The sequence below is a fragment of the Lissotriton vulgaris genome, chromosome 6 (assembly GCF_964263255.1).
Source record: "Lissotriton vulgaris chromosome 6, aLisVul1.2, whole genome shotgun sequence".
NCBI lineage: Eukaryota > Metazoa > Chordata > Amphibia > Caudata > Salamandridae > Lissotriton > Lissotriton vulgaris.
The window spans coordinates 359168830-359195198 of NC_141694.1; the positions used below are offsets into that span (position 1 = coordinate 359168830).

The window sequence follows — 26369 nt, forward strand, 5'->3', positions numbered from 1 at the left end:
TCGAAGGGAGAGAGAGCAGAGCATGGATAAAAGTGAAGAGGAAAAAGGGCAGGGGTAGAATGAATAGAGGGCAAATCAGAACTGCAGGGAAGAAGGTAACACACCAGGTGTGACAAAGATTATAGAAAACAATTAGAGAGGTGAGAAGATAGACTCTTAGAGCAAAGACGTTGGGGACAGACAATAGATCGAGGTTAGAAGATAGAGAGTGAGGTAGTGAGAGTGTTGAAAGTGGGGCTCACCGGAGGAAGAAGTGAGCTGTGGACTCCTTGGCAAAATTTTCAGCACCTGCACTTCTTTTTTTACAAATTAAGCACTGGGAGGGTTTCAATTTTAAAAATAGCACATCTGTTCTCCTGGACCATACATGTGTTGAAATTATTTTAGGAACTGAGGTGAGAATTTACCAGAGGCAGGAAAAGCATGAGCAAAGCAAAAAAACAAAACCAAAGGTTCTCATAGATCGGAACCTGTGCCCTTCAGTTACGTAGCCAAAGGACAGCCAGGGTAGGTCCTATATAAGATTGTGACAAGGAAGAACCATCATAGCAGGAACAGCCTAGTCTAATAGTATAGGTAAGACTGTAACGGTGTGAAAGGAATAGAATTATGACTCAAGATGAAGAGATGTTTAGGGGAGTACATTAAGGACAGTTGTAAGGCGCAGGAGTCCTATAGCATAACCCAGATCTAACAGGCTGAATAGGAGGGTAAGTAAAGTACACATTACAACAGGTGGGTGGAGGAGGGCCCTAGCGCGGAAACCCACAAACAACTTTGGATGCAGAACACAGGCAATACTATATTAATAAACTGTCATTTGGGTGGATTTTCTAAATAAGTCACAGCACACAAAGAACCTTGTTATTACTAACCAGACAATCTGGGAGCACACTATTCTGCCAACTACCCGGGTGAAAGGGAAATAATTAAGGCAAAGGAGCACTTCTTGCCTCAATGAGGCCAATGTGAAAAAGATGTTAGGTGTGGAAGAGGGAGAGAGAGATGGAGAGGAGAGGAGAGAGACGGTTACAAAGGTTGAGCTAAAATTGCCCTTCAGTAAGAAAGCACAGAAATACCTTTGAACAGGAAATACAGGCAATTATATCTTAAGGTACTACACTGTCTAGAGGATTTTACAAATAAGTTGCAGCACTCAAAGGTCTCTACGCTTGTTGCCTTGACGAATCAGAACATGGCTTGTTCCCCAAGTAGCTCTGGGGAAAAGCAGGGAATGGAGGCAGTGGTGCATATGGTATAAGGTCATAAGGAGACAGGGCAAAGCTCAAGTTACGAGTCGTCCGTAAGGAAATGCTATGTTATGTTATGGCTATTTCTAAATCATTGCAATTACCCAAGGGTGTCCTGGCGTTGACCGCTAATTCTCTGAGAAATTGAGATAGGAGACAGGGTTAAAGAGTAAAAAGCCAAGTTTTCAATCCTCTCCGAAAAATGAGGAGGTCAAGGGCCTTCCTCAGATGTGGGGGCAGATCATTCCAGGCCTTAATTGCGCACACCGTAAAGCTTCTCCGCCCCCCATGAGGACTTTTTGATGGGTGGCACTATCGGCTACTTGGCTCCTCCGGAGCAGAGGGTTCTTCTGGGGATGTACCACTGCATCTCCAGTTTCAAGAAGCCTGGGCCAATACCATGTAGTGCCTTGTAGACGGTACAAAGTGCTTTAAAGCGCACCCATTTCCTGACCGACTACCAGTGCAGTTCTTTAACCGCTTCCGTGCGGCGCGAATTCCCCGCCCATGCTGACTCCGCCTTGCGCGGGCGGAGTCATGACGGAACGGTTCCGTCATCAGCACAGCTCAACTGTCGCTGATGACGGAACCGTTCTGTCATCAGCATGGAAGGGGTTAATTTCCTTAGCAATGGAGGCAAATTTGGGAGTACCAGTAAGCCAGTAAGCAGCTGTGGTGCTGCATTTTGCAGAAGTTGCAATTTACTCAAAAAGTGTTCCTGAATATTTAAGTACAGGCTGTTACAATAATCAAGTCTGGACATGATAAATACAGTCCGCTGGCAGTTAGCCGCAGGAAGGGAAGAACTTTCTTAATCATTCTGATTATAATGAAGGTGGATGATGCCACTGAGTTAACATGATCGCCAAAGTTCAGTTTCTCAGTTGCGGGGGTGTGGGAAGAGGAAGTGGGTGCAAAGAAGGAGGAGGACTGGAGGTAGGCCCTGGTTGCTCCACGGGGGGCGGCTATAGCTACGCGCCTCCGCCTCATCCAATTTAAATACCTCCACCGAGTTTACTTTACCCGGGTTCGACTGTGGCGGGCGGGTCTGGTTGCCTCCCCAGAGTGCCTCCGGTGCGGCCGGGAGGACACATTCTTGCACACCGTGTGGCATTGTACCGCGTTGGATCGATTTTAGAGGGGGGTATTTTCATGCTTATCGGAGGTCTTGGGGTGGACACTCCCACGCACACCACGGTTCACCCTATTGAATGTGAAGGAGGGGATTGGGGGCAATACCTACAAACGGCATCTTCTGCTGCTGGGCCTCACCCTGGCGAAACGGGATATAGCCAGGAGGTGGAAGGATGTACTGGCCCCACCGGTGGCCGCCTCGAAAAAAGGCTTTGACTTCTGTATGGGGTTAGAATGGCCCATTTTTGTGACCCGGGGTTGTCTACATAAGCACTACAAAATATGGAAGCGGTGGGCGGACTACAGGGGTTGTGGCTAGATCCTCTGATTGCCGCAGATGAACTTTTAGGGGACTGAGGACAGGGGCTGGTCGGTCAGGTCTGGCACGAGTTGGTGGGGGGGAATTTGGAGGTGTGTGTGTGCTAGGGCGGGCGGACCCAGCAGCTGTTTTTATGTTTGCATTAATGCTTTTCCTTTTCAGCTGTCCCGTACTCACATATGAGCTGGACTCAGTGGACTTAGCGCAACTCAGGGGGTGTTGAAGGGGGAAGGAAGAAGTTGGGGTGGGCGGGGTTTAAATCCTACTGGGCAGCTTAGGTCAAATATTTTGTTGTTTGGTTGCTCACAAAAATGTCAATGGGTCTTCTGTGCTTATAACATTGCTACTGCAGTGACTTCTGGGGTACAGAGCCCTGCGACTTCTGTGCAAATTGGCAATAAAATTTGTTTAAAAAAAAAAATGTTCAATTTCTCGTCAATGATGACTCCTAGGTTTTTCACCTTCCTTACGGGAGTTGGAAGAGTCCCCATATCTTCCGGCCACCACCCTGGGGTCCAGAAATTGGGATAGTTTCCAAATAGGATGACCTTCGTCATTCCTGTATTCAGTTTTGTGACATCCAGCCACCATGCAATCATGGAACCTGATATCAATGCCTGTTGCCTGACCAGGCTGGAGAGCCACCACAATTTTTGTGTAGTCTGCATAGGATGTCAGGCTGAATCCAAATGAACTAATCAGAGTCGCCAGGAAGGAAACATATACGTTAAAAAGAGTTGGGCTAAGGGAGGACCCCTTGAGGCACTTCACACGGCAATGAGAATGGAAACACAAAAACCCATGGATATAAAATGCAGGCATTGTCTTATGGTGAAACCAGCACTTCAGGAGGATGTTCCAAATAATTTATTGCACATAAAGGACCTTTGGACTGCCGACCTAAGAAGTCATGAGCGGACCTCTCTGCCAAAGGTTCAGGTGAGCGCTAGGGAACAGGGGCAAAAGTGCGGGTAACGCGTGCACTTGGGCAATGGCCAAGGGGCCGGTATCAGAGTTCCAGCTGGGGGCTGCTTTTTTGGGCAGCCTGGGGGCCGATTTGGGGAGTGTCTGTGTTGTTCGGATGCCGCCAGTGCCCATCTTCTGGGGAAGATGGGCATCCATGACCTCCCTTTTATCAACGGGCAGAGGTGTCACTCCCTTTTCTCTCGCTGGGCATATTGGGGGAGGGGTGGCCTGAGCAGAGGCCTCACTTGTGTTAAGGTGTGTTTACCAGTGTGAACTAATCTGTGCTTTTTTATTATTATCTAAGTGAAGTTAAGAAAACATGCCTCTGTCTGAGACCCCCCACACCCCCTTCCTTTCATAAAAGCAGTGTTTTACGGAAAGGCAATATGCAAATGTGGGCCACTTTTTTTTCCGTGCCCCGGCCAATTTTTTTTATCTCAATCCAACCCTGCAGCTACCATTGGTGCTGCTGATTCAATGCGCCTGGGCCCAGATGTGGGAGGGGGCCCAGACTGCCCTGTACTCGCTGATGTTATTTCAGAGGCTGCCTGTTATTAGTTTGTTTTTTCAGACTCAGTGCATGCCATGGGTTTGGCTGTGTTTACTTTTCAGGAGTAGGAGTACAGAGGGAGTAGGAGAGAAGGGAAAGGTAAAGAAGACAGATGAAAGGAATAAAAGAAAAGGAGAGGAGAGGGTGAAAGAATGGAGAGGACAGGAAAAGGTGAAAGAATGGGAGAAGGAAATAAGATTGAAAGAGAAAGGCGATAGTTATGAGGGAAAGGCAAGAGAAAGAAACCAGAAATAAGGAAAGAAAGGAGATACGGGTGGCAGAGACAGAAGACAGTGACTGAGTAAGAAGATAGAGTGGAGAGCATTACGCGGAAGTAGGTGAGAGGATAGCGATCTGGTGATAGGGAGGCAAGAAGGAAAGACGAGTCGTATTAGGAATTTGGAGACCAGTAATTTACATTAATGTAGCAGGTGCAGAGACTCTGAGACCAAGGTGTGGGATGGGCGCGCTGCACCTCATTTTTATAGGCTTGGGGCTTCCTTTCATTGCCTGCACTATGCGCCAAAACTCATAATGAATATAATGATGCACTATGAATTGATTCGTTCTACACTGCAAATTTCAAATGCAAAGTGTAATTATGCTGCAGGATTGGTCTTATAAATATGGTATGGCAGGCTAGCATTTCACCACAGGCTCAACACTTAAACAAAACAATTTAAAAACATTCTCGATGAGATACTATAAAAAGTTCTACATTATTATCAGAATCCATAAAAACAATAAAAAATGGATGATTGGTGATTTTAATACCTAAGTACTTACAACTTCTTCCTTCTTTGCTTGAGATTTTCTTGGAGAAATTTGCAAATAACTGAAATAAAAATAGGAAGCATTCAAATAATACAAATGTTATGTTTTTTTTACTGGAAGAAATATCCTCGCAAGGACTCATTTCACTACATATTTCTTTTTGCAGTTTTAAATGTAAATTGAGATGCTTAAACAGTACGACTCTTGTATGGAACTGTTAGTCAAATACACTGTGTTATACTGTGCATTCACACTAGAAAATGCATTAAGAGTTCTCCTGATACAAACAAAGAGAATGGTAAGGGGTAATTACATATTTTTTCCATATACAGGGGAATACATTATCAATGTTCGGGTGAAAAGAGTGTGCATGCCAGGTAACAGGCATAGGAAGCCATAGTGTACATCGAAATTTATTAAATAGTAGACAATGAGAATAACCTATCCGACCTCAGTTAATGTAGCACCATCCTGAATCATGCCAGTAAATTTTCAAGCTGAGGCACAGCAGATACAATAATGCCCTTCAATGTCACAACTGCCCAAAAAACACTAAATACATTTCAAGTTGGTTACTAAATTACCCCATTAGGTCTCAGCTATAGACAAGATTTAGCTGTCTTTTTGCTGACCTATTTATTGTTTCTTGAAACATAACAGTTACATATAGCCTTTGTGTCAGCCCCTTGCTTAGGATGGCATGGCATTGTACTTGAGATCAGATGACTGCTCTTCATTTGATGGTTTTCCTCCATATTTTTGTATATGTGGAATCCAGAAGTATTTCAGTCTCATAGTGTTCTGAACTGAAGACTTGTACTGATAATGCCAGGAATCTTCCTTTTCCATATTTCTGTGGCGTTCAACTTATAGCACTCATTGAGAGCTACCAAGTTGGTACGCACGCTAAACCTTCTTGCTTCATTTACTCCCTCCTTTTACCACAGTCTATCCCACTGTGGGCCTACCCCTGTTCATCAAACGCCATTTCTGCCCCTCTCCCCCTTCCCGCTTCTCTCTGCTGGCCACCTGCATTTAATTGCTTAAGTTACCTAAATTAATTGCTCCTTTCTTTATCCTCTTGCTCCCCTTCTCTCCCAGTCATCATTTCCCACCTCCAGCTCAGTCACTGCTTCCTTTATTCCTGCCCTCTCCTCACTTCCATCCTCCCACACTTGCTTACATTCTAGGTTATTGCACTCTGCTTACCACTCCTCCATTTCTTCCACACATTTCCATCTATCTTTTTACCTGCTTTTGCTTCATTCCGTTCGAGGTGTCTCTCTCCCTATTTACCTTTATCCACAACTGTCAAACCACTTTGCACGTGAATATAAATACTGCCCTTAGTGTGCTCTTATACCCAGATTTGTTTACTCTTCTGGTTTAGCTGACTCGAGAAACCTACTCGCCCACTCACTATGGCAAGTCAGATTTTATTAGGCTGAGATATTTTTATGGACTAATGGCAAGTTCTCTTAAGCCAACAACGGTCAGGTTTTCTGTTCCCCCAGAACGTGAATGAGCAATAAAGATGTATTTAAATCTTGTTAGGTCGAGCTTGACCAACCTGGTATATCTCTTCTTTTGGGTCTGGCAAAGCCACTGATTGCCATTGGTTACTATCTGTGGCATTCAGAAAAGCTGGGTTCTTATTGATGCATTTCTGTAAAAGTTCATCCTTTGTGTGTTTAGCTCTCTTTCAGGTGATTTCCCTCAGAGAGCACTTTGATCGGCCATCACACAGTAGTACAGTGTGCTGTGCTCAGTTCCTCTCCGTGCCACGGTCCCGCCCTCCAAACCTTTCTGGCTCATTCACTTCCTTGCAGCCTGCTGCTGTGCTGAAGGTCTCCATGCGCTCTGGCGATTTGTTAGTTTCTTTTTGTAATAGTAATTGAGTTATTTACTGATTGTGAGAATTTAGCCGGTTATTTTCCTGTTTCTGAAAAATATATTCATATGTATTTGCATAACTTTATAGCAATTTTCAACTTAAAGACCAAGCTTTAAAGCCTCAAGAACAGTCAAAGCTTTGGATGCTCTGAGCGCGGCCTACCAACACCCCTGCACTGCCCTGCACACACACATACACACCGGACGTAGCTGAGTCCCAAGCTATCTCTTTACTCCCAAACCAGACTGCCCACGCAGCTCGTGCTCACTTCACAGAGCCGTTACAGGCCATTTTGTACCTTCAAAAACAATCCCATGGCAAACTGCGAGCCTGAAGGAAAACTCTGGGATTTTTGCACCCTTTCTTTCGGACTGTCATCAGCTCCTTAGTGCTTCACCAAGATCTTGCGCCCGGTGGTAGCCTGTTTAAGGGAAAGGGGTGTAAGATTGCTAATATACCTGGGCGATATCCTTCTAATTGCTCAATCCAAATCCGTAGTCTTCAGACACACAGAACTCACCCTTTACCTACTAGAATATCTAGGTTTTGTAATAAACGCAAAGAACTCATGCATAATACCGAACCAGGAAACTAAGTTCCTGGGTTTTATGGTAAACACTGTACCTGTGGAATTGAAATTACCAAGGGAAAGGTAAGGAAACTTCTCAAATAACTCAAAAAGATTTTGTCAAAGAAGAAATTTCCTTTGTGACTCCTAGCAAGGATCCTGAGTCTCCCATCCTCAAATATTCAAGCCACTTTCCCAGGCCCTTTATACTATAGAGCCCTACAGAGACTCAAAGCAAAGACTCTGAGAACAACCCAATCCTACGCCCAAATGACATCTTTAGACCAAGACTCGAGAAGGGAGCTACTATGGTGGCTGAAGAATGTGGAAGCCTAGAATGGCGGAGCCATCTTTGGCGAGGCACCAGAGTTAAAAATAGAATCAGATGCAAGTTTAGAAGGATGAGGTGTCAGATGTGGCGACTCATCAACATGGGGTCACTGGACAGATCAAGAGAAAGAACTGCATATCAACCGCTTTGAATTACTAGCAGGTTAATTTGCAGTTCTGTGCTTCACTCAGAATTCGATTAAATGTTGTGTGATGCTGCGCATGTTGTAAATCAACAGCGATAAGGTTAAGCATTAGCAGAAGACATGCTGTATTTGACTATTATCGTAGTAAATGAACCGACTCCATTTTGTATTTGTAGCAGCCATTTTGTATGCCATACATTGCCATGTGCTCATCATGTGCTTTGTCCTACCTCCTTGTTAACTGCGTCTGAAGTCTGCCCGGCAACAGGCTATTTTTAGCATCCCCCACTTTCATCATGCCCAGACATGCCCAGTAGGGTGTGCGGCTGTTACTAATTAGTTCCAGATAGGAATGTGTTTACTAGTTTCTGAAGACATTAACTCCGCCCACTCATCGATTGTGCTTTCCAATATGTCCTTATATGGTCATAAAACTGCTCTTGTATTCTGTACCTCCTTCTTTTGAGCCCCCTCATTGTGTATAATAAGGGCCATGTGCTTTAGTTCGGTGTGCTACTCTATACAATACTGAAGAGTGTTGTGTGGACTGTAGTACCAAAAAAACAACCTTAAATGAGGGTCAAAAGAGGGGAATATTCAAAGACCTCTGTGTTCCGGACCCCTACTGCAGCTCAACAAAAAGGAGAGGGACACTAGGGTCTAGTCAGTGGTGTAGTAGAGTGGGAGCTAGAACGGAACAGGTCATACAGTTCCACCTTTTATAGTTATAACCAGGGCTTGAGAAAATACTCATCAGGCCACCCTTAATGGTGGAGTGTCGTCACATGAGATTAGTAGGAGGATCCAACCATCGCCCTGACCATCTGCTGATGGTATGGAGGTGGATACCAATGGCGAACTCGAGCCTAAGGTTATTCTAAGGTGGTTCTGATGAAGTGCAGTGCAATAAAAAAGTGATTTATAAAAATTGAGCAATGAAACAAAAATATGTTTATTAAGGAATATTCCAGTGTCAATAGTTAAAACAAGCACGCAGGGTAGTTATGAATTTATGGCTACCCCGTTCCGTGGTGCAGGAAGGTCAACATGTTTCTGCCATAAGGATCTACTATCCGGCATTCGTCAGGACCTAGTAGGATTGAATGCTACTGCATAGAACCAAATGATGGTCCGTGATAAATAATAAATGTGTAATAGTGTGATAGTGTAACCAAAGATTCATAAAGTCTTACTACCGGGACCTTGGAGCCCCAATGTGTCCATGCGGAGTAGACCACAAATTCTCACCTAGAAAAAAGGGGGAAGAAAATTACCAAACTACTCGTTATGTACTATAAACCTGTCCCCTCACCCAACACACATTCTCTAAACACTACAAGAGTCTAATAATCCAACTCCTGTCTAAGGCACAAGCCTAATGTATTCTACATGATATACCTCTCTTAGCACTCCTACATTTACGCAGAGGCGTGAGAACAAAAAGGGTATCTTATATCATATACTCACCCAGCTTTCTGTAGGTGAAGACCTCACCTCTACCGGCATCCGCTCGGGTATGTGAGGCCCCGCTCTATGTATGCACAAACAGAAAGAAGGACATTTGTAGCTATGCTACATAATGGTTACATAGTGCTACTGCCACATCTGTTAAAGCGTGCGCATAAATATAAAACTTGGTTTTCTCTTAGGTAGCGACCCCTCAATTCAACTCAAACCATTACTGGCAACTCTTGCTGGCTAAAGAGAACATGTCTCCTTTAGATTAAAGACTCTTTTGTTATGTTAAATATAGGATGTAATCTATAAGTCTATTTCTTTTAAAAAATTGACTGTCAGAAATAGGTTGAAAGGAAATGAGAGTCTAAACAAAGTACTGTGTGGGCATGCACGGGACTCACCTATCCGTCGGTACCTTTCTCCGGCATCCGAGAGGAAGTGGAGGTGACGGTAGGTGGTCCCCGTGTCAGTTATATACATGCCCCAATTGGTTAATTACTCTTAATTAGCAGTGTAAAGTAGGACGTTTATGCACCACATCTACGTAAACGGAAGCCGCTGCCCATTAAGAAACCTCACTCGTAAGTGAAGCTTCATCTTGTTGACCGTGCATGCTCCGTGTACAGCCGGTATGGAAAGCGAAATGCCCATGCGCTGCCCTGGCAACACAGTGTCTCAAGCAGCGAGCATGCGTGCTGTAGGCTATAGCGCACATTACAGAAAGCTCACTGAGGATATCGCCGATGTAAATGCCAAAACTTTACAGCGAAAAAATGATAATAAATAAACACCGAGGGATAATGGTTTTAAACCCTATACAAATAATGGTCAAGTAACCTTTACTTGTGCTTCGGTGGATTGTATGAAGAGGCATAGAGATAAAAACCTCGTTATAAGCGCTGATCATGTTCTCAGCTATACCTGTTATGAGTGTTGTAAATACAGGCATACACATGACGCGAGGGTACAGCGGTGGCAAAAACCCAAAGTATAAAAGCATGTGAAAGCATAAGGGACTAAGTATACTGGATCCCAATGGCTAACATTGTTGTCAAGGCAGCCGGGAACATTAAATTGTGGATTGTATGAAGAGGCATAGAGCTAAAAACCTTGTTATAAGCGCTAATCATGTTCTCAGCTATACCTGTTATGAGTGTTGTAAATACAGGCATACACGTGACACGAGGGTACAGCAGTGGCAAAAACCCAAAGTATAAAAGCATGTGAAAGCATAAGAGACTAAATATACTGGATCCCAATGGCTAACATTGTTGTCAAGGCAGCCGGGAACATTAAGTATTAGATCCCTTATTACACATATGTGCCCTCTGCGCTATCTAAAAACATAGAGAGTAATCACATATGGTAATGATCAAAGCTACCTGGAAGACTCTGAAATAGTATATTTACCGTGTCTCAAAAATGATGCCAACAGTGATGACAGAACACCTAATATACAATGAGATGCACAGCATGGTTGAAACCTGTCATGCATACATGTACAACCCAAAGGTAGAGATTGGTAAACCAAATAGATTGTACAGTGTGGCCCCCATGCATATCATGGTCCAGGGAATATCATCATTCATCCCACAACTGTCGCTCCTCAGTCTGTAAATCCATTTTTGTTCTTTAACAAAGAGGAATCTCGATATATGCATGACAGGTTTGAGCCATGCTGTGCATCTCATTGTATATTAGGTGTTCTGTCGTCACTGTTGGCATCATTTTTGAGACACAGTAAATATACTATTTCAGAGTCTTCCAGGTAGCTTTGATCATTACCATATGTGATTACTCTCTATGTTTTTAGATAGCGAAGAGGGCACATATGTGTAATAAGGGATCTAATACTTAATGTTCCAGGCTGCCTTGACAACAATGTTAGCCATTGGGATCCAGTATATTTAGTCCCTTATGCTTTCACATCCTTTTATACTTTGGGTTTTTGCCACCACTGTACCCTCGTGTCACGTGTATGCCTGTATTTACAACACTCATAACAGGTATAGCTGAGAACATGATTAGCGCTTATAACAAGGTTTTTAGCTCTATGCCTCTCCATACAATCCACAATGTAATGTTCCCGGCTGCCTTGACAACAATGTTAGCCATTGGGATCCAGTATACTTAGTCCCTTATGCTTTCACATGCTTTTATACTTTGGGTTTTTGCCACCGCTGTACCCTCGTGTCAAGTGTATGCCTGTATTTAGAACACTCATAACAGGTATAGCTGAGAACATGATCAGCGCTTATAACAAGGTTTTTACCTCTAAGCCTCTTCATACAATCCACCGAAGCACAAGTAACGGTTACTTGACCATTATTTGTAAAGGGTTTAAAACCATTTCCCTCAGTGTTTATTTATTATCATCTTTTCGCCGTAACGTTTTGGCATTTACATCGGCGATATCCTCGGTGAGCTTTCTGTAATGTGCGCTATAGCCTACAGCACGCATGCTCGCCGCTTGAGACACTGTGTTGCCGGGGCAGCGCATGCGTGTTTCGCTTTCCATACCGGCTGTACACGGAGCATGCGCGGTCAACAAGATGAAGCTTCACTTACGAGTGAGGTTTCTTAATGGGCAGCGGCTTCCGTTTACGTAGATGTGGCGCATAAACGTCCTACTTTACACTGCTAATTAAGAGTAATTAACCAATTGGGGCATTTATATAACTGACACGGGCCCACCTACCGTCACCTCCACTTCCTCTCGGATGCCGTAGAGAGGTACCGACGGATAGGTGAGTCCCGTGCATGCCCACCCGCTACTTTGTTTAGATTCCCTTTTCCTTTCAACCTATTTCTGACAGTCAATTTTTTAAAAGAAATAGACTTATAGATTACATCCTATATTTAACATAACAAAAGAGTCTTTAATCTAAAGGAGACATGCTCTCTTTAGCCAGCAAGAGTTGCAAGTAATGGTTTGAGTTGAATTGAGGGGTCACTACCTAAGAGAAAACCAAGGGGCATATTATCAAGGGGGTTTATCTCCGCTTTTTTGGCTTTAAAAGCCAAGAAAGCGGAGATAAAATTATCTCCCTATTACCAAGCTGTCGCTAACACCAGTTTGTGACAGCTAATAGGAGATAGCGACCATCTTGGGCCCTGCTTTGCATGTCAGTGATATTTATCACTAATGACATGCAAAGTGGTTATGCCAAGATGTTAGCGACTGGAAACAGTCCCTAACATCGCTATCTCCTATTACCAACTTTTGGAGATATTCGCGCTAAGCGCGAATATCTCCAAAAGCTAACACCTGCCCCTGAGCAGTTCTTAGCCATGTTATCCAATGGGAGGTGGATAACATGGCTAAGAGCATTTGCTTGATAATGCATGAATATCGCTGACTTTTCAGCGATATTCATGCATTGCGGCCGTTTTTTATCGCATTTGCGATAAACCTTGCTAATAGCAAGGTTTATCTGCGATAAAAATCGCCGATGTGCGGCGATAATTTTTGTCTCTAAACAAGTTAGAGACAAAAATTATCGCTGGTTGTTGGTAATATGCCCCCAAGTTTTATATTTATGCACACGCTTTAACAGATGTGGCAGTAGCACTATGTAACCATTATGTAGGATAGCTACAAATGTCCTTCTTTCTGTTTAAGCATACATAGAGCGGGGCCTCACATACCCGAGCGGATGCCGGTAGAGATGAGGTCTTCACTCACAGAAAGCTGGGTGAGTATATGATATAAGATACCCTTTTTGTTCTCACGCCCCTGCGTAAATGTAGGAGTGCTAAGAGAGGTATATCATGTAGAATACATTAGGCTTGTGCCTTCGACAGGAGTTGGATTATTAGACTCTTGTAGGGTTTAGAGAGTGTGTTTTGGGTGAGGGGACAGGTTTATAGTACATAACAAGTAGTTTGGTAATTTTCTTCCCCCTTTTTTCTAGGTGAGAATTCGTGGTCTACTCCGCATGGACACATTGGGGCTCCGAGGTCCCGGTAGTAAGACTTTATGAATCTTTGGTTACACTATCACACTATTACACATTTATCATTCATCACGGACCATCATTTGGTTCTATGCAGTAGCATTCAATCCTACTAGGTCCTGACGAATGCCGGATAGTAGATCCTCATGGCAGAAAGATGTTGACCTTCCTGCACCACGCAACAGGGTAGCCATAAATTCATAACTACCCTGTGTGCTTGTTTTAACTATTGACACTGGAATATTCCTTATTAAACATATTTTTGTTCCATTGTTCAATTTTTATAAATCACTTTTTTATTGCACTGCACTTCATAAGAACCACCTTTGAATAACCTTAGGCTCGAGTTCACCATTGGTATCCACCTCCACACCATCAGCAGATGGTCAGGGCGATGGTTGGATCCTCCTACTAATCTCATGTGACGACACTCCACCATTAAGGGTGGCCTGATGAGAATTTTTTCAAGCCCTGGTTATAACTACAAAAGGTGGCACTGTATGACCTGTTCTGTTCTAGCTCCCACTCTACTACACCACTGACTAGACCCTAGTGTCCCTCTTCTTTTTGTTGAACTGTAGTAGGGGTCCGGAACACAGAGGTCTTTAAATATTCCCCTCTTTTGACCCTCATTCAAGGTTGTTTTTTTGGTTTTTGAGCAACTTCGTGTTGCGGGTCGTATATATTCTAGTCTTTAGCGAATCGGTTAGGACTTTCTAGCGCTCACTTGGTTTATCTCTTTTCTGTGACTCCTCTTTGACTCACCATGGATGACCCTGCAGGCTTGGCATACGGTGACGAAGAGCTTAATAGCATTTTGGCAAATAACCCTAGTATACTAGATTCATTACCTGAGACTTCAAACACATCAAAAGATGACTGGGTGGTATTACTCAATTTAAAAAAACACACTCACGGACATCTGTCCATGGCCTTGTCATGGCAGAATATTTAAGAGAGAAATGTGCTCCAACTGGTCTGATTGTCACTAATACACCGAGACTGTTCCTGACAGACAAAACTTTTCTTCGTGATTGGTCGCTCATAGCTTGGGGTTGCACGAGAGACTGGCTAATCCTTATTATTAACACTGCTAAGAGAATGGCTGATACTATTTTGATAGAGATTCAGACCCTTAAGGGGAAAATCAAAGCTACCATAACTTCTAATACTATTTACAAGAAGAATTTAGATGAGTCTAAGACAACTAATAAAGAATATCGAGAGACCATCCTACTCAATAAAATTGATAAATTCAAGAAAGACCTGGCTCGATTTTTGATGACTAAGATTTATCCATACACTTCTGATAATTGGGTAGCGCCTTCATTTAATAGCAAGGGCAAACGTACAGGTTCTAATTATTCCACCTCTGGGTCAGAATCCACCGACTCAGAAGGCTCTACCACATCACAAGCCAGGGGAAGCGGACAACACTGCAGACCAACAAGAGGAGGGGTAGGCAGAATTACCAACAGAGTTCAGGCCAATGGTGGCCACCAACACCTTGGGGTTATTCTCCCTTTGGACCACCCATGCAACAATTTTCAGGCCATCCACAATTCTACCCCGATCCTTTTTTAGGACAGGGCCGTGGCCGCAGCTACGGCAAAAGAAGAGGCCCTCAAACAGTACATTGGGAACAAGATTCCAACTTCCCCAACACCAGGAGCAGGACAGCAGCACAACAATCGACCAACATGTGAGAGACCAAACTTTGGTTGTGAATTTGAGTTCACGCACTCTAACAAAGGATGAGGAAGCCGTCTTGGAGAAAGGACTGGGTTTCGTTCCAACTAATAAGGGTGACCATTTTGAGATTAGGTGTGAACTTGAAAAAATTTTCAGGAAAGTACGTTTACACTTTTTCTTTAAAGGTCACGAAATAGACACCACTGCAGAAGATAAGAAGGAGACTAATACCGGACTGCGCCCTAGGTCCACCTTTACTCCCTTAACCCATCAGGTCCCAGTACAAGTGGCTACTTTTGAAAAAGCTGTAACTCACGACATTATGTCTTTACAAGGCCAAAATGATCGGAGTTTTCAGAACCTCTCTAACAGAGAGAGAGCGGCTTTGGCCAGTCTATCTAAGGACCAATCCATTACAATCAAACCCGCAGACAAGGGCGGTGCCACGGTAATTCTGGATACTTCCAGCTATCGGGCAGAGTGCCTAAGACAGTTGGGCAATAGAACTGCCTACCAGCCACTACCAAGTGATCCCACCTCCCGGTTATCTGTTGAGATTAAAACTCTAGTACAGAGCTTTCCAAACTCTGTGTCGCGACACAGTACTGTGTCGCCTGCCATGTGTGAGTGTGTGGCGCAATGATGAAGTCTGCGGGCTGATTATGGTAAAAATACTCTCTTGGTGTTTGCATTTCGTTATTTCATTTTATGGGTCTGCACATGTCAGTGAGGCAGGAGTTCGCAGACGAAGGGAGAGGCGTTGGGGCGGCAAGCGTATGCGCGCGGCCTCGTTCCCTATGCCGCGTGCATTGATTGTGCTGTCAATCCTCCAGGGAGCCACCTGTGCTCCTCATTCCAGGCACTCGGTACGGCGCACTTTTGACAGGCGTAAAGGCAGGGAGCACTGCCCCGGATGCTGCTGAGGGGAGCCGGGCTATACTGTTTGTGCCACGGAGCGCAGAGAAGCCCCGGCGCTCCCGCCACCATGAGCTCCAGGCCTGCCTGACCGACCTGCTATGTAAGGTATGCCATTAAAAAGAAATCCTGTATTGTCCACTCCGACTCCAAACCGTAAAGAACTTCAACAAAATATTCTCGCACTGAAAGCATTTATTTTTTCTTACTGAGAATCTTGAATAATAAAACGATTTCAATCACAGTGAATAACGTGAACTTTTGTGCTGGGCAGGGGAATCTGTTTATTAGGTATCACATCCTGTGCAACATTGCAGGGTGGGACAGGGACAGAAAATATTTCTGAGCACGAAAATAAACGTGCCCCCAGACCCGCACTACACTGCTGTCCCTGGCCCATGTTTCTTCCATTGTGCTTGACTCTCATAGGAGCTGAGGATATTGGAACTGCTTTGACAGAGAGCAAAATGGCCTGCACGACTTTTGTAACATACACAGGCCCACTTCTAAAGGGCCGCAGTGGCACAAATGCCTGTTCCGAAGTGGAATCTATTTTAATCGACATGCAGGCTTGCCGGTCTCTGCTGTGAAAGAAACCCATTGTAGTCTTGGAGAATTGTTTTGAGGGTTTTTTTCAAAGACCAGAGAGGCCTCACTTTCCATTGCCAATTTGGCAGACTGCGTCCTTAGAAAACTGCAAACTGCAGGCCATATGGGGATATATGGAATTGGCTTGTAAAGCGACGGCACGTGACTAAAAAGGTACACGGCAGTGCAGGCAACAACTCTTAGGGCAACAGAAGTTTTAGAACCATCCTTGGGAGCAGCCATAATCCTTACTCACACTCATGATGTCCCAAACTATATCACAAGACACCACACACATGCTTCAAGCGTACGATCCAGCAACCTGCAAAGTAACCGAGCAGCATCTGGTACGTCAGCAACAAGTAACCTTTAAGTTTAGATCGTGGCTTTGACTTGCGTGCGCCCCTTCTTTCATCCTTGGCTTAGGTCATAAATAGTTTAGCTACCCTCTCGTTAATGGCCGTCAAATGCATACTTTTGCGTGACTCGCAGGCCTGCGAGCCAAGACATTTTTGGTCTCCCTTTCTTTGTGGCCTCCGGATGCAAAGAACACCTGATGCATGACTAGAGTCATGCTTGGGCCCAATTCACCTCAGACAAACGTTGTGCAGGCCTGTCACCTTCATCTGTTTGAGGAAGATTCCAATCTTAGAAAACACCTTCTAACACTCTGTTAAGAACCAAATTCATGGGTCTCCACGTGGGTATTTTGGAGGCAAGAACTAGGAATGGCTTTTACAGAATAATTTCTTGCCAGTTGGAAGAGGGAGGGAGGCAGAGGGAGCCAGTCAGGGAGAGACAGAGGAAAGTAGAGAGAGACAGACAGAGGGAGGGAGACAGGGAGAGACAGAGAGAGCGGGAGACAGAGGGAGGGAGGGAGGGAGAGGGAGAGAGAGAGAGAGGGAGACAGAGAGGGAGGGAGACAGAGAGGGAGGGAGACAGAGAGAGAGGGAGGGAGGCAGGGAGGGAGACAGAGAGGGAGGGAGACAGAGGGAAGGAGAGGTAGAGACAGAGGGAGTGAGACAGAGAGAGCGGGAGACAGAGAGAGCGGGAGACAGACAGACAAAGGGAGGGAGAGAGAGATAGAGATAGAGATAGAGAGAGAGAGAGAGAGAGAGAGAGAGAGAGAGAGAGAGAGGGGGGGGGGAGGAAAAAAAACGAGAACTCCCCTTAGGTGTTTCAGGCTCGCTACGCTACGCTCGCTCGGTACACTGCCTTGCTGTGTCCCAAAATGATGCATCTCCAAAAAGTGTGTCCCCAACATGAAAAGTTTGGAAAGCTGTGCTCTAGTAGATGAGGGCCTTGCTGAGGGATGGATTACTGCTAATGAGGCTAGATTTTTGGTAACATCGAGCCCGGGTTTTATTGTTTACCGAAAATACACAAGGCAGCTAGACCGCCACCAGGGCGTCCCATCATTGCAGGGATAGGTTCCTTACTTGAACCATTGTCGACTTTTGTGGACTTTTTCCTCAAACCCCTTGTTTATGCAATGCCAACGTATCTGCAAGATACTGAAGATGTTCTGAGACTCCTTCCTACCATTGATTTTGATACCACTACTGACTTTCTCGTTAGTTTTGACGTGGAGTCTCTATATACCTGCATCCCACAGGAAGAGACTCTAGAGACAGTAAGACAACTTTTGTCCTCACGGGAATTTAACAGCATTACTCCCGTGTCATTCATCATGGAATGTGCCCGCTTGGCCATGATGCAGAATTTCTTCAAATATGAAGACCAACTTTATCTCCAGGTCTCCGGAACATCAATGGGGAGCATTTTTGCTCCCAGCCTCGCCAACCTCTATGTACATCTTTTTGAGCAAAACATTGTACTCAACCATAGCAACCCATTCCACTCTCAGGTGTTGCTATGGAAAAGATACATGGATGACATCCTGGTGGTGTGGCGAGGCTCGGCTGAGGAAATCACCCAGTTCCATGAATGGCTCAACATCAAAAATGAGTTCTTGAATTTCACCGTGGAATTTAGTAAAGAGCGTCTGGCGTTTCTAGACATAGCCATCTTTCCACATGATGGACATTTGGCAAGTGAGCTTTATAAAAAACCCATGGCAAGGAACTCTCTACTCATGTATCACAGCCGTCATCCTCGAGCATTACGGGATAATCTCCCAGTAGGTCAGTTCCAACGTCTTAGGAGGAACGGTTCCTCCACTGAACTCTTCAACTGTCATGCAGGGGTTCTCTCCAAACAGCTACAGGCACAACATTATCCAAAACATCTAGTGAAGCGAGCTTGGAAACGGGCCTCCAACATCAACAGAGAGGCCCTTTTAGAGAGACGCCCAACAAAACCTCTTTTGGAAAGGCTCACGTTTGTGAGTACGTTCAGCACTCTCTCTAATCGGATCCAAAAGACCATCAGACATCATTGGGGGATATTGAATATCTCCCAAACAAGGATCCCTTTACCACTCTTTTAGTTCAAAAGAGCGCCGAATATTCAAGACAGTTTGGTGCACACTCGTCCCAGGGTCATGACATCTTCTGATACCAGCAGACTGTGGGATTGCCTCCAGTCCAGGGTCATTTCCCATGTGGGTCCTGTAGTGTCTGTCCGCAGACATGCAAAACGGACAGGATTGACATAGGTACTGGAAAACCGTGGTTGCTCAAAGCACATACGAACTGTAATTCTGAACGATTGATCTACCTGATCACATGTCCTTGTGAACTATAGTATGTAGTCCATACCACCAGAAAAAAAAACTAAGGATAAGTGAACATAAGAGCACGATTCGGTGTCGAAAACAATCGACGAAGATGACGACTCACTTCATCACAAAAAACCACAAGGCAGATTGTGAGACCTGTCTGGCCTTTTGCGTAGCCCCTCCTATTAATTATTTATTTTGTCCCCTTTTTGCCCCTCATACTCTTTTTATCTTTTTGTGTCCACTAGATTTTTATGGTGTTGTCCTGGGGGATAGATGCTCTTTTGCCCTCATAGTCTTCTACCTCAGGCCCAGGTGCCTTTTCTGACTAGAATTCACCCAGACCTACAAAATGGTGGCCATTAACTGCCATAACGGTCATCCCTAGACAGGACCCATAGACTAGCACAAGAGACTTTCCAGAACCTTCTGGACTTTGCTGGACCTTCAGAGGGAGACCTATATAAGGCAGGGTGCAAGGCAGCCATTTTGTGTTGTCTAGTGATTGCTAGAGAGAGGATCTGGTGAGGAGGGAGGCGACACTGAGGAGAGAACAGTGCTTGACCAGGAGTGAAACTGACCTGTGGGCAAACTGAGCTTCTGCGCTGACCTGTATCCACCCATGTTGACCAAACCCTACCAGGGAACCCATTCCTAAGAGCCTCAAACGACCTCTCCAGAACATACTGAAATCTATGAAGTTATTGAATGGAGACGCGCTTGTGAGGAGAAGCCTAACCCTGAAGAACATTTTTATCAACTGCAGTGCTAAGCGTGGCCCTGAAGCATGCAAGGAGCTAGCGCTATCCTTTTCTAAGTCTCACTGTGTCCGGGAACCTGGCCTGCCCATCTGGAAGCTCCGCTTGGGGTAAAGGTTCTGTCTAGCTCCGATTACCCAGATGAGCTGGTGAAGGGCTGGGAAGTGTCCGCGGAAGTGAGCCGTGTCAGAGGAGGCGGATCGAGTGAGGCGGAACCCCGGCGTGAGGAGCAGCGAGGCGGGAGCAGTCAGGCGAGAGCGTCGGAAGAGGTGCGGCTGCGACGTCTTTGCGCATGCCCAGCAGTCGAAGAAGGATCGCCAGGGGAAGTATCCCCGCATAGACAGCTGCGCAGTCTGAGAGGGGCCGACGTCTGAGGAGAGTGACGGGCGGTAAGGACTGCGGCCACCGAGCACCCTGAGGCGGAAGCTTTCCTACCAGAGACTGAGGTGGCATGTAACCAGAGGGCAGTCAAGTGCCTTCCGATCCCGGATATCGGCGCCTCTACTTGGTAAACTGCAGCAGGGTCAAGTAAGCCGGGGCTGCCGTTCTGGAGGGAGGTGGGACCCGTCACGAGGAGCGTGACGGAACGCCTAAAGAGTACAGGAAGACCTCCTCAGGTAGCGGATTAGCCCACGAGAAGGAGCGTTGGGGAGAATCCCTTGCCTATGCATCTGGGTGACTTGCTGCCTGAATTAGATTACGTTCTTGTGAATACCTAGCCGGCTTCTGGAGGGAGAGAAGGGTCGATTTGGGGATAGAGAAACAGTGCAGGGCTACAACTGTCCTGGAAATCCAGCGCTCTATCACCAGGGGGGTATAACCTAAAGCGAATCTTAAGGTCAGGTTAAAGTAACCCGGAATTAGAAGAAAAGGGGGTAACTATCAATCCTCCCCCTTCTTTTGGGTTGTATGTAAGGGAACAAGTACATGTTAACCATAGAGCTGGAGTTGTGAGCTGAACTGACTTATATGAAATATCTCTGAGACTGTAATGATAAAAATTCAGCCTTTCTGATCTTGTAACAGTGCTTGTTAACTACAGAAATTCGTACTAGAGCTAGAGGTGGGGAAAAATCTATTTAAACCACAGGAACTGAACCCAATGTGATTGCTAATGTTTTGACCAAGAAAGGAAAAGTAATAATGACATGCAAGAATATTTGATGTATTTAAATCTGATATTAAGTCATCAAATCAACAAAGTATTATTTTTATAAAGCAGCACGTATTTTCCTACAATATTGTGGTGTAGTGTCCTTTTTGTGTGAAAGTGCATTAATTTACTGCCGGGTGGTGTGCAACCTTTACACATGTGCCTCTAATAACTGATTGTCTTACGGTGGCCAGGCTACCCTATGTGACTTGGCAAAACTAGGTCCAACACAGATGATCTGAGATGGGTGGTAATTGAACAGCCCTTCATCCCACCCCACATCAGCGATATATCAAGATTCCTCTTTGTTAAATAACAAAAATGGATTTACAGACTGAGGAGTGACAGTTATGGGATGAATGATGATATTCCCTGGACCATGATATGAATGGGGGCCACACTGTACAATCTATTTGGTTTACCAATCTCTACCTTTGGGTTGTACATGTATGCATGACAGGTTTCAGCCATGCTGTGCATCTCATTGTATATTAGGTGTTCTGTCATCACTGTTGGCATCATTTTTGAGTCACAGTAAATATACTATTTCAGAGTCTTCCAGGTAGCTTTGATCATTACCATACGTGATTACTCTCTATGTTTAGAGTATGAGTAATAAGGGATCTAATATTTAATGTTCCCGGCTGCCTTCACAACAATGTTAGCCATTGGGATCCAGTATATTTAGTCCCTTATGCTTTCACATGCTTTTATACTTTGGGTTTTTGTCACCGCTGTACCCTCGTGTCACGTGTATGCCTGTATTTACAACACTCATAACAGGTATAGCTGAGAACATGATTGGCGCTTATAACGAGGTTTTTAGCTCTATGCCTCTTCATACAATCCATAATTTAATGTTCCCGGCTGCCTTGACAACAATGTTAGCCATTGGGATCCAGTATACTTAGTCCCTTATGCTTTCACATGCTTTTATACTTTGGGTTTTTGCCACCGCTGTACCCTCATGTCACGTGTATGCCTGTATTTACAACACTCATAACAGGTATAGCTGAGAACATGATCAGCGCTTATAACGAGGTTTTTACCTCTATGCCTCTTCATACAATCCACCGAAGCACAAGTAACGGTTACTTGACCATTATTTGTATAGGGTTTAAAACCATTATCCCTCGGTGTTTATTTATTATCATCTTTTCGCCGTAACGTTTTGGCATTTACATCGGCGATATCCTCGGTGAGCTATCTGTAATGTGCGCTATAGCCTACAGCACGCATGCTCACCGCTTGGGACACTGTGTTGCCGGGGCAGCGCATGCGCATTTCGCTTTCCATACCGGCTGTACACGGAGCATGCGCGGTCAACAAGATGAAGCTTCACTTACGAGTGAGGTTTCTTAATGGGCAGCGGCTTCCGTTTACGTAGATGTGGCGTATAAACATCCTACTTTACACTGCTAATTAAGAGTAATTAACCAATTGGGGCACGTATATAACTGACACGGGGCCCACCTACCGTCACCTCCACTTCCTCTCCTCCGATGCCGGAGAGAGGTACCGACGGATAGGTGAGTCCCGTGCATGCCCACACGCTACTTTGTTTAGAATCTCTTTTCCTTTCAACCTATTTCTGACAGTCAATTTTTTAAAAGAAATAGACTTATAGATTACATCCTATATTTAACATAACAAAAGAGTCTTTAATCTAAAGGAGACATGCTCTCTTTAGCCAGCAAGAGTTGCCAATAATGGTTTGAGTTGAATTGAGGGGTCACTACCTAAGAGAAAACCAAGTTTTATATTTATGCACACGCTTTAAGAGATGTGGCAGTAGCACTATGTAACCATTATGTAGGATAGCTACAAATGTCCTTCTTTCTGTTTGTGCATACATAGAGCGGGGCATCGCATACCCGAGCGGATGCCGGTAGAGGTGAGGTCTTCACCCACAGAAAGCTGGGTGAGTATATGATATAAGATACCCTTTTTGTTCTCACGCCCCTGCGTAAATGTAGGAGTGCTAAGAGAGGTATATCATGTAGAATACATTAGGCTTGTGCCTTAGACAGGAGTTGGATTATTAGACTCTTGTAGTGTTTAGAGAGTGTGTGTTGGGTGAGGGGACAGGTTTATAGTACATAACGAGTAGTTTTGTAATTTTCTTCCCCCTTTGTTCTAGTTGAGAATTCGTGGTCTACTCCGCATGGACACATTGGGGCTCCAAGGTCCCGGTAGTAAGACTTTATGAATCTTTAGTTACACTATCACACTATTACACATTTATTATTTATCACGGACCATCATTTGGTTCTATGCAGTAGCATTCAATCCTACTAGGTCCTGACGAATGCCGGATAGTAGATCCTCATGGCAGAAACATGTTGACCATCCTGCACCACGCAACGGGGTAGCCATAAATTCATAACTACCCTGCGTGCTTGTTTTAACTATTGACACTGGAATATTCCTTATTAAACATATTTTTGTTCCATTGCTCAATTTTTATAAATCACTTTTTATTGCACTGCACTTCATCAGAACCACCTTTGAATAACCTTAGGCTCGAGTTCACCATTGGTATCCACCTCCATACCATCAGCAGATGGTCAGGGCGATGGTTGGATCCTCCTACTAATCTCATGTGACGACACTCCACCATTAAGGGTGGCCTGATGAGAATTTTTTCAAGCCCTGGTTATAACTATAAAAGGTGGCACTGTATGACCTGTTCCGTTCTAGCTCCCACTCTACTACACCACTGACTAGACCCTAGTGTCCCTCTTCTTTTTGTTGGACTGTAGTACCACCTTTAAAGGTTTAATAAACTTTGCTTTTGTATTTTCCAGTTTCATTGCCAACTTCTTCCTATGGTCTGAGGACTCTGTGCAGAGAAGGGTGAACCCCTTGCACTAGTAGGCCTAGCTGAGGCTTGCTTACATCAATTGGCACCCGACATGTGGGGCTCATCGGCGACTCGGATTACCGAAGGAGTGGTCGTGACGAAGAATTTGAATCTCGCTACGGACCCGATCGCATGCCAGAGGAGACCCGAGTCTTGGCATCCAAGGCGTTTTTTCCTTTCTTTCCGATCTGACTATCCAGGTGGTGCCGGTCCTCGACTGAGATCTCTTCTGTTGGCTTGCTGTTCAGTGGCCTTTTGGTCGAATTTAGAACTTGGCAGTTGGAATCTGGACGCCTTGTGATTGGTAAGGACCGTTGTACGGTACTTGCTGTGGGTTTTGGAAGCCTGGGACTGGCAAGGCAGTTTTAGGATACGCTTGCTGTGGCAATTTTGATTTGGTATGACTAGTCATGATGTGTATGTGTAAGTGTAATATATGCATTGCAACACATATAGGCAGGTAATGAGGAGATTTTTCTCTAAAATGGGATTTTGATTTGAACGGCACAACGTATTACAGATACTTTAAGTGCTACTTTGATTATAATACTACATATTTTGCACTATTTTTGGCATGCCTGCTTTTAGCGCACTCCGTAGGATCTGCTGCTTTTGTGGAAATAACCGGTTAATACTTGAGGAATCGCAGCCGGCTCCCACAGAGGGGACGCCTCCTAGAGATATGTATCTAAAATATGATCTTTCTTCTACAATGTACAGCACATTGTGGAGGAAATACTTTGGCCAAAGTATGGGTCATTTGATATGCAAAAGATTGAGTATGTGGAACAGTGTATGTTCGAGTGAAAATCTAGACAAGACATGTTTGAATGTGTGCGAATGTGGGTGAAAGAAGTACGTGAGTGTGAGAAACGTGAGCAAGCGCTGACTGAAAAAGAACAACGGAAGAATGTGTATGAAAAAGCGCAAGAATTAAGGAAGAAAGAGGTGAAAGAATTGGAAGAGAGACAGGAGAAGGTGCGCAGATTACAGATATCTGGGCAATATGCTGTTCGGCAACCTCTTTATCCTGTCCTTAATAAACCGCAAGATGATTTTTCATTGTTAGATCGTCCTCCGTATGCCGTTCCGTCCGCTCCATCTGGCGAAGATGAGGATTCCGGTACAGATCGAACGAAACCAGATACTCGCTCTATGCTGTCGGCTGAACGTATGGCAGAACTTAGAAGGATTGCTCGTCAAGCACCTCGTGAATCTGTTACTATTTCAAATATCTTAGATAGTTTACAGGGGTGGCAGGACAGAGAGCAGTTATATTTTACAGAGCATTTTGCTGAAGAAGTTGTTGACATGTTTCGGAAAGTCTCTGGTATTTTAGCACCTAATGATCGAGCAGCCGATTGTAAGCAAATACGTAATGGGCTTTTTACTCTCCCCCAGGTGGCTGATACGATAAGAAGGTTGTTCAAACTACGAACTGAGGCGCTTTGTATGCGAGAGGAAAAACGGAAAGCAGATGCAGATACACGGACGGATTCGGCCTGCGGGAAAAAATCATCTATCTTTGGAACAGATAAGACTGCAATAGTGCATGCAAAGCCTATGCGAGAGGCCGCAGCTTTATATGTTTCTCCTAAGGGAGCGGGTGCAAGTGACGATAAGTTTTCTGTAGATGCTAAAGGTTATTTTATTTATAATTGGGTGTATACTCCCTGGATTAGGGCAGATGTCATGGCACTTAAAGCTGCATTGCCTAATCCGCGGAAAAATTCAGCTGCTTTCTATGAGGAAGTTGAGGGAGCCATATATTCTTGTACCATGACATTAGCTGATATTGATTTATTTTTCGGGCTAATATTACCGCCTGATATGTGGAGATCCGTGCGTAAAGTTGATGATCGCGCAGTGTATGGGGCAATATGGAAGGAGATAGAGAGGGAAGAGGAGGATAGGGAACCAGCGAAAAAGCCATGTCAGTTGATTTTAGATCTTCCTGGTGCAATATTAACTAAGTTAAAAACGATTATTCCCCCTAAAAAGATTGATTGGACTATTTTAGCATCTTGTAAGCAAAAGGCAGATGAATCAGTTTCAGATTTCTTTACGCGTTTCGAGGAAGCCTTTCATGATTTTAGTGGCCAGACACTGACGGACGATAAGGGCCAACATTTGTTTGTTGATAAGTATGTTACGAATCTATTACCAGGAGTGGCTAGCCTGTTTTAAAGCTAGTGAAAGCTCTTGGACTACCTCTTCTCCGGCATCCCTCCTGACGATGGCTCAATATTACGAGCGTCAGGAATTAGAAGCGAAGGGTAGCAAGGATAAAAAGACTAAAGAATTAAAAACAAAGGTTATGTTATCTCAGGTTTATAGTCCACCTCCTTGAGGTAACGATAGAGGCGGGCGAGGAT

At 44.6% G+C, this 26369-nt stretch overlaps 1 protein-coding gene across 1 annotated transcript in view; it reads right to left on the reverse strand.

Moving 5' to 3' along the window:
- Positions 1 to 26369, reverse strand: part of DCDC2C (doublecortin domain containing 2C) — a 903210-nt gene that overhangs the window by 742221 nt on the left and 134620 nt on the right. The window contains 1 exon segment of the mRNA XM_086925637.1: positions 5006 to 5054. Coding sequence (XP_086781763.1) covers positions 5006 to 5054 — 49 coding nt within the window.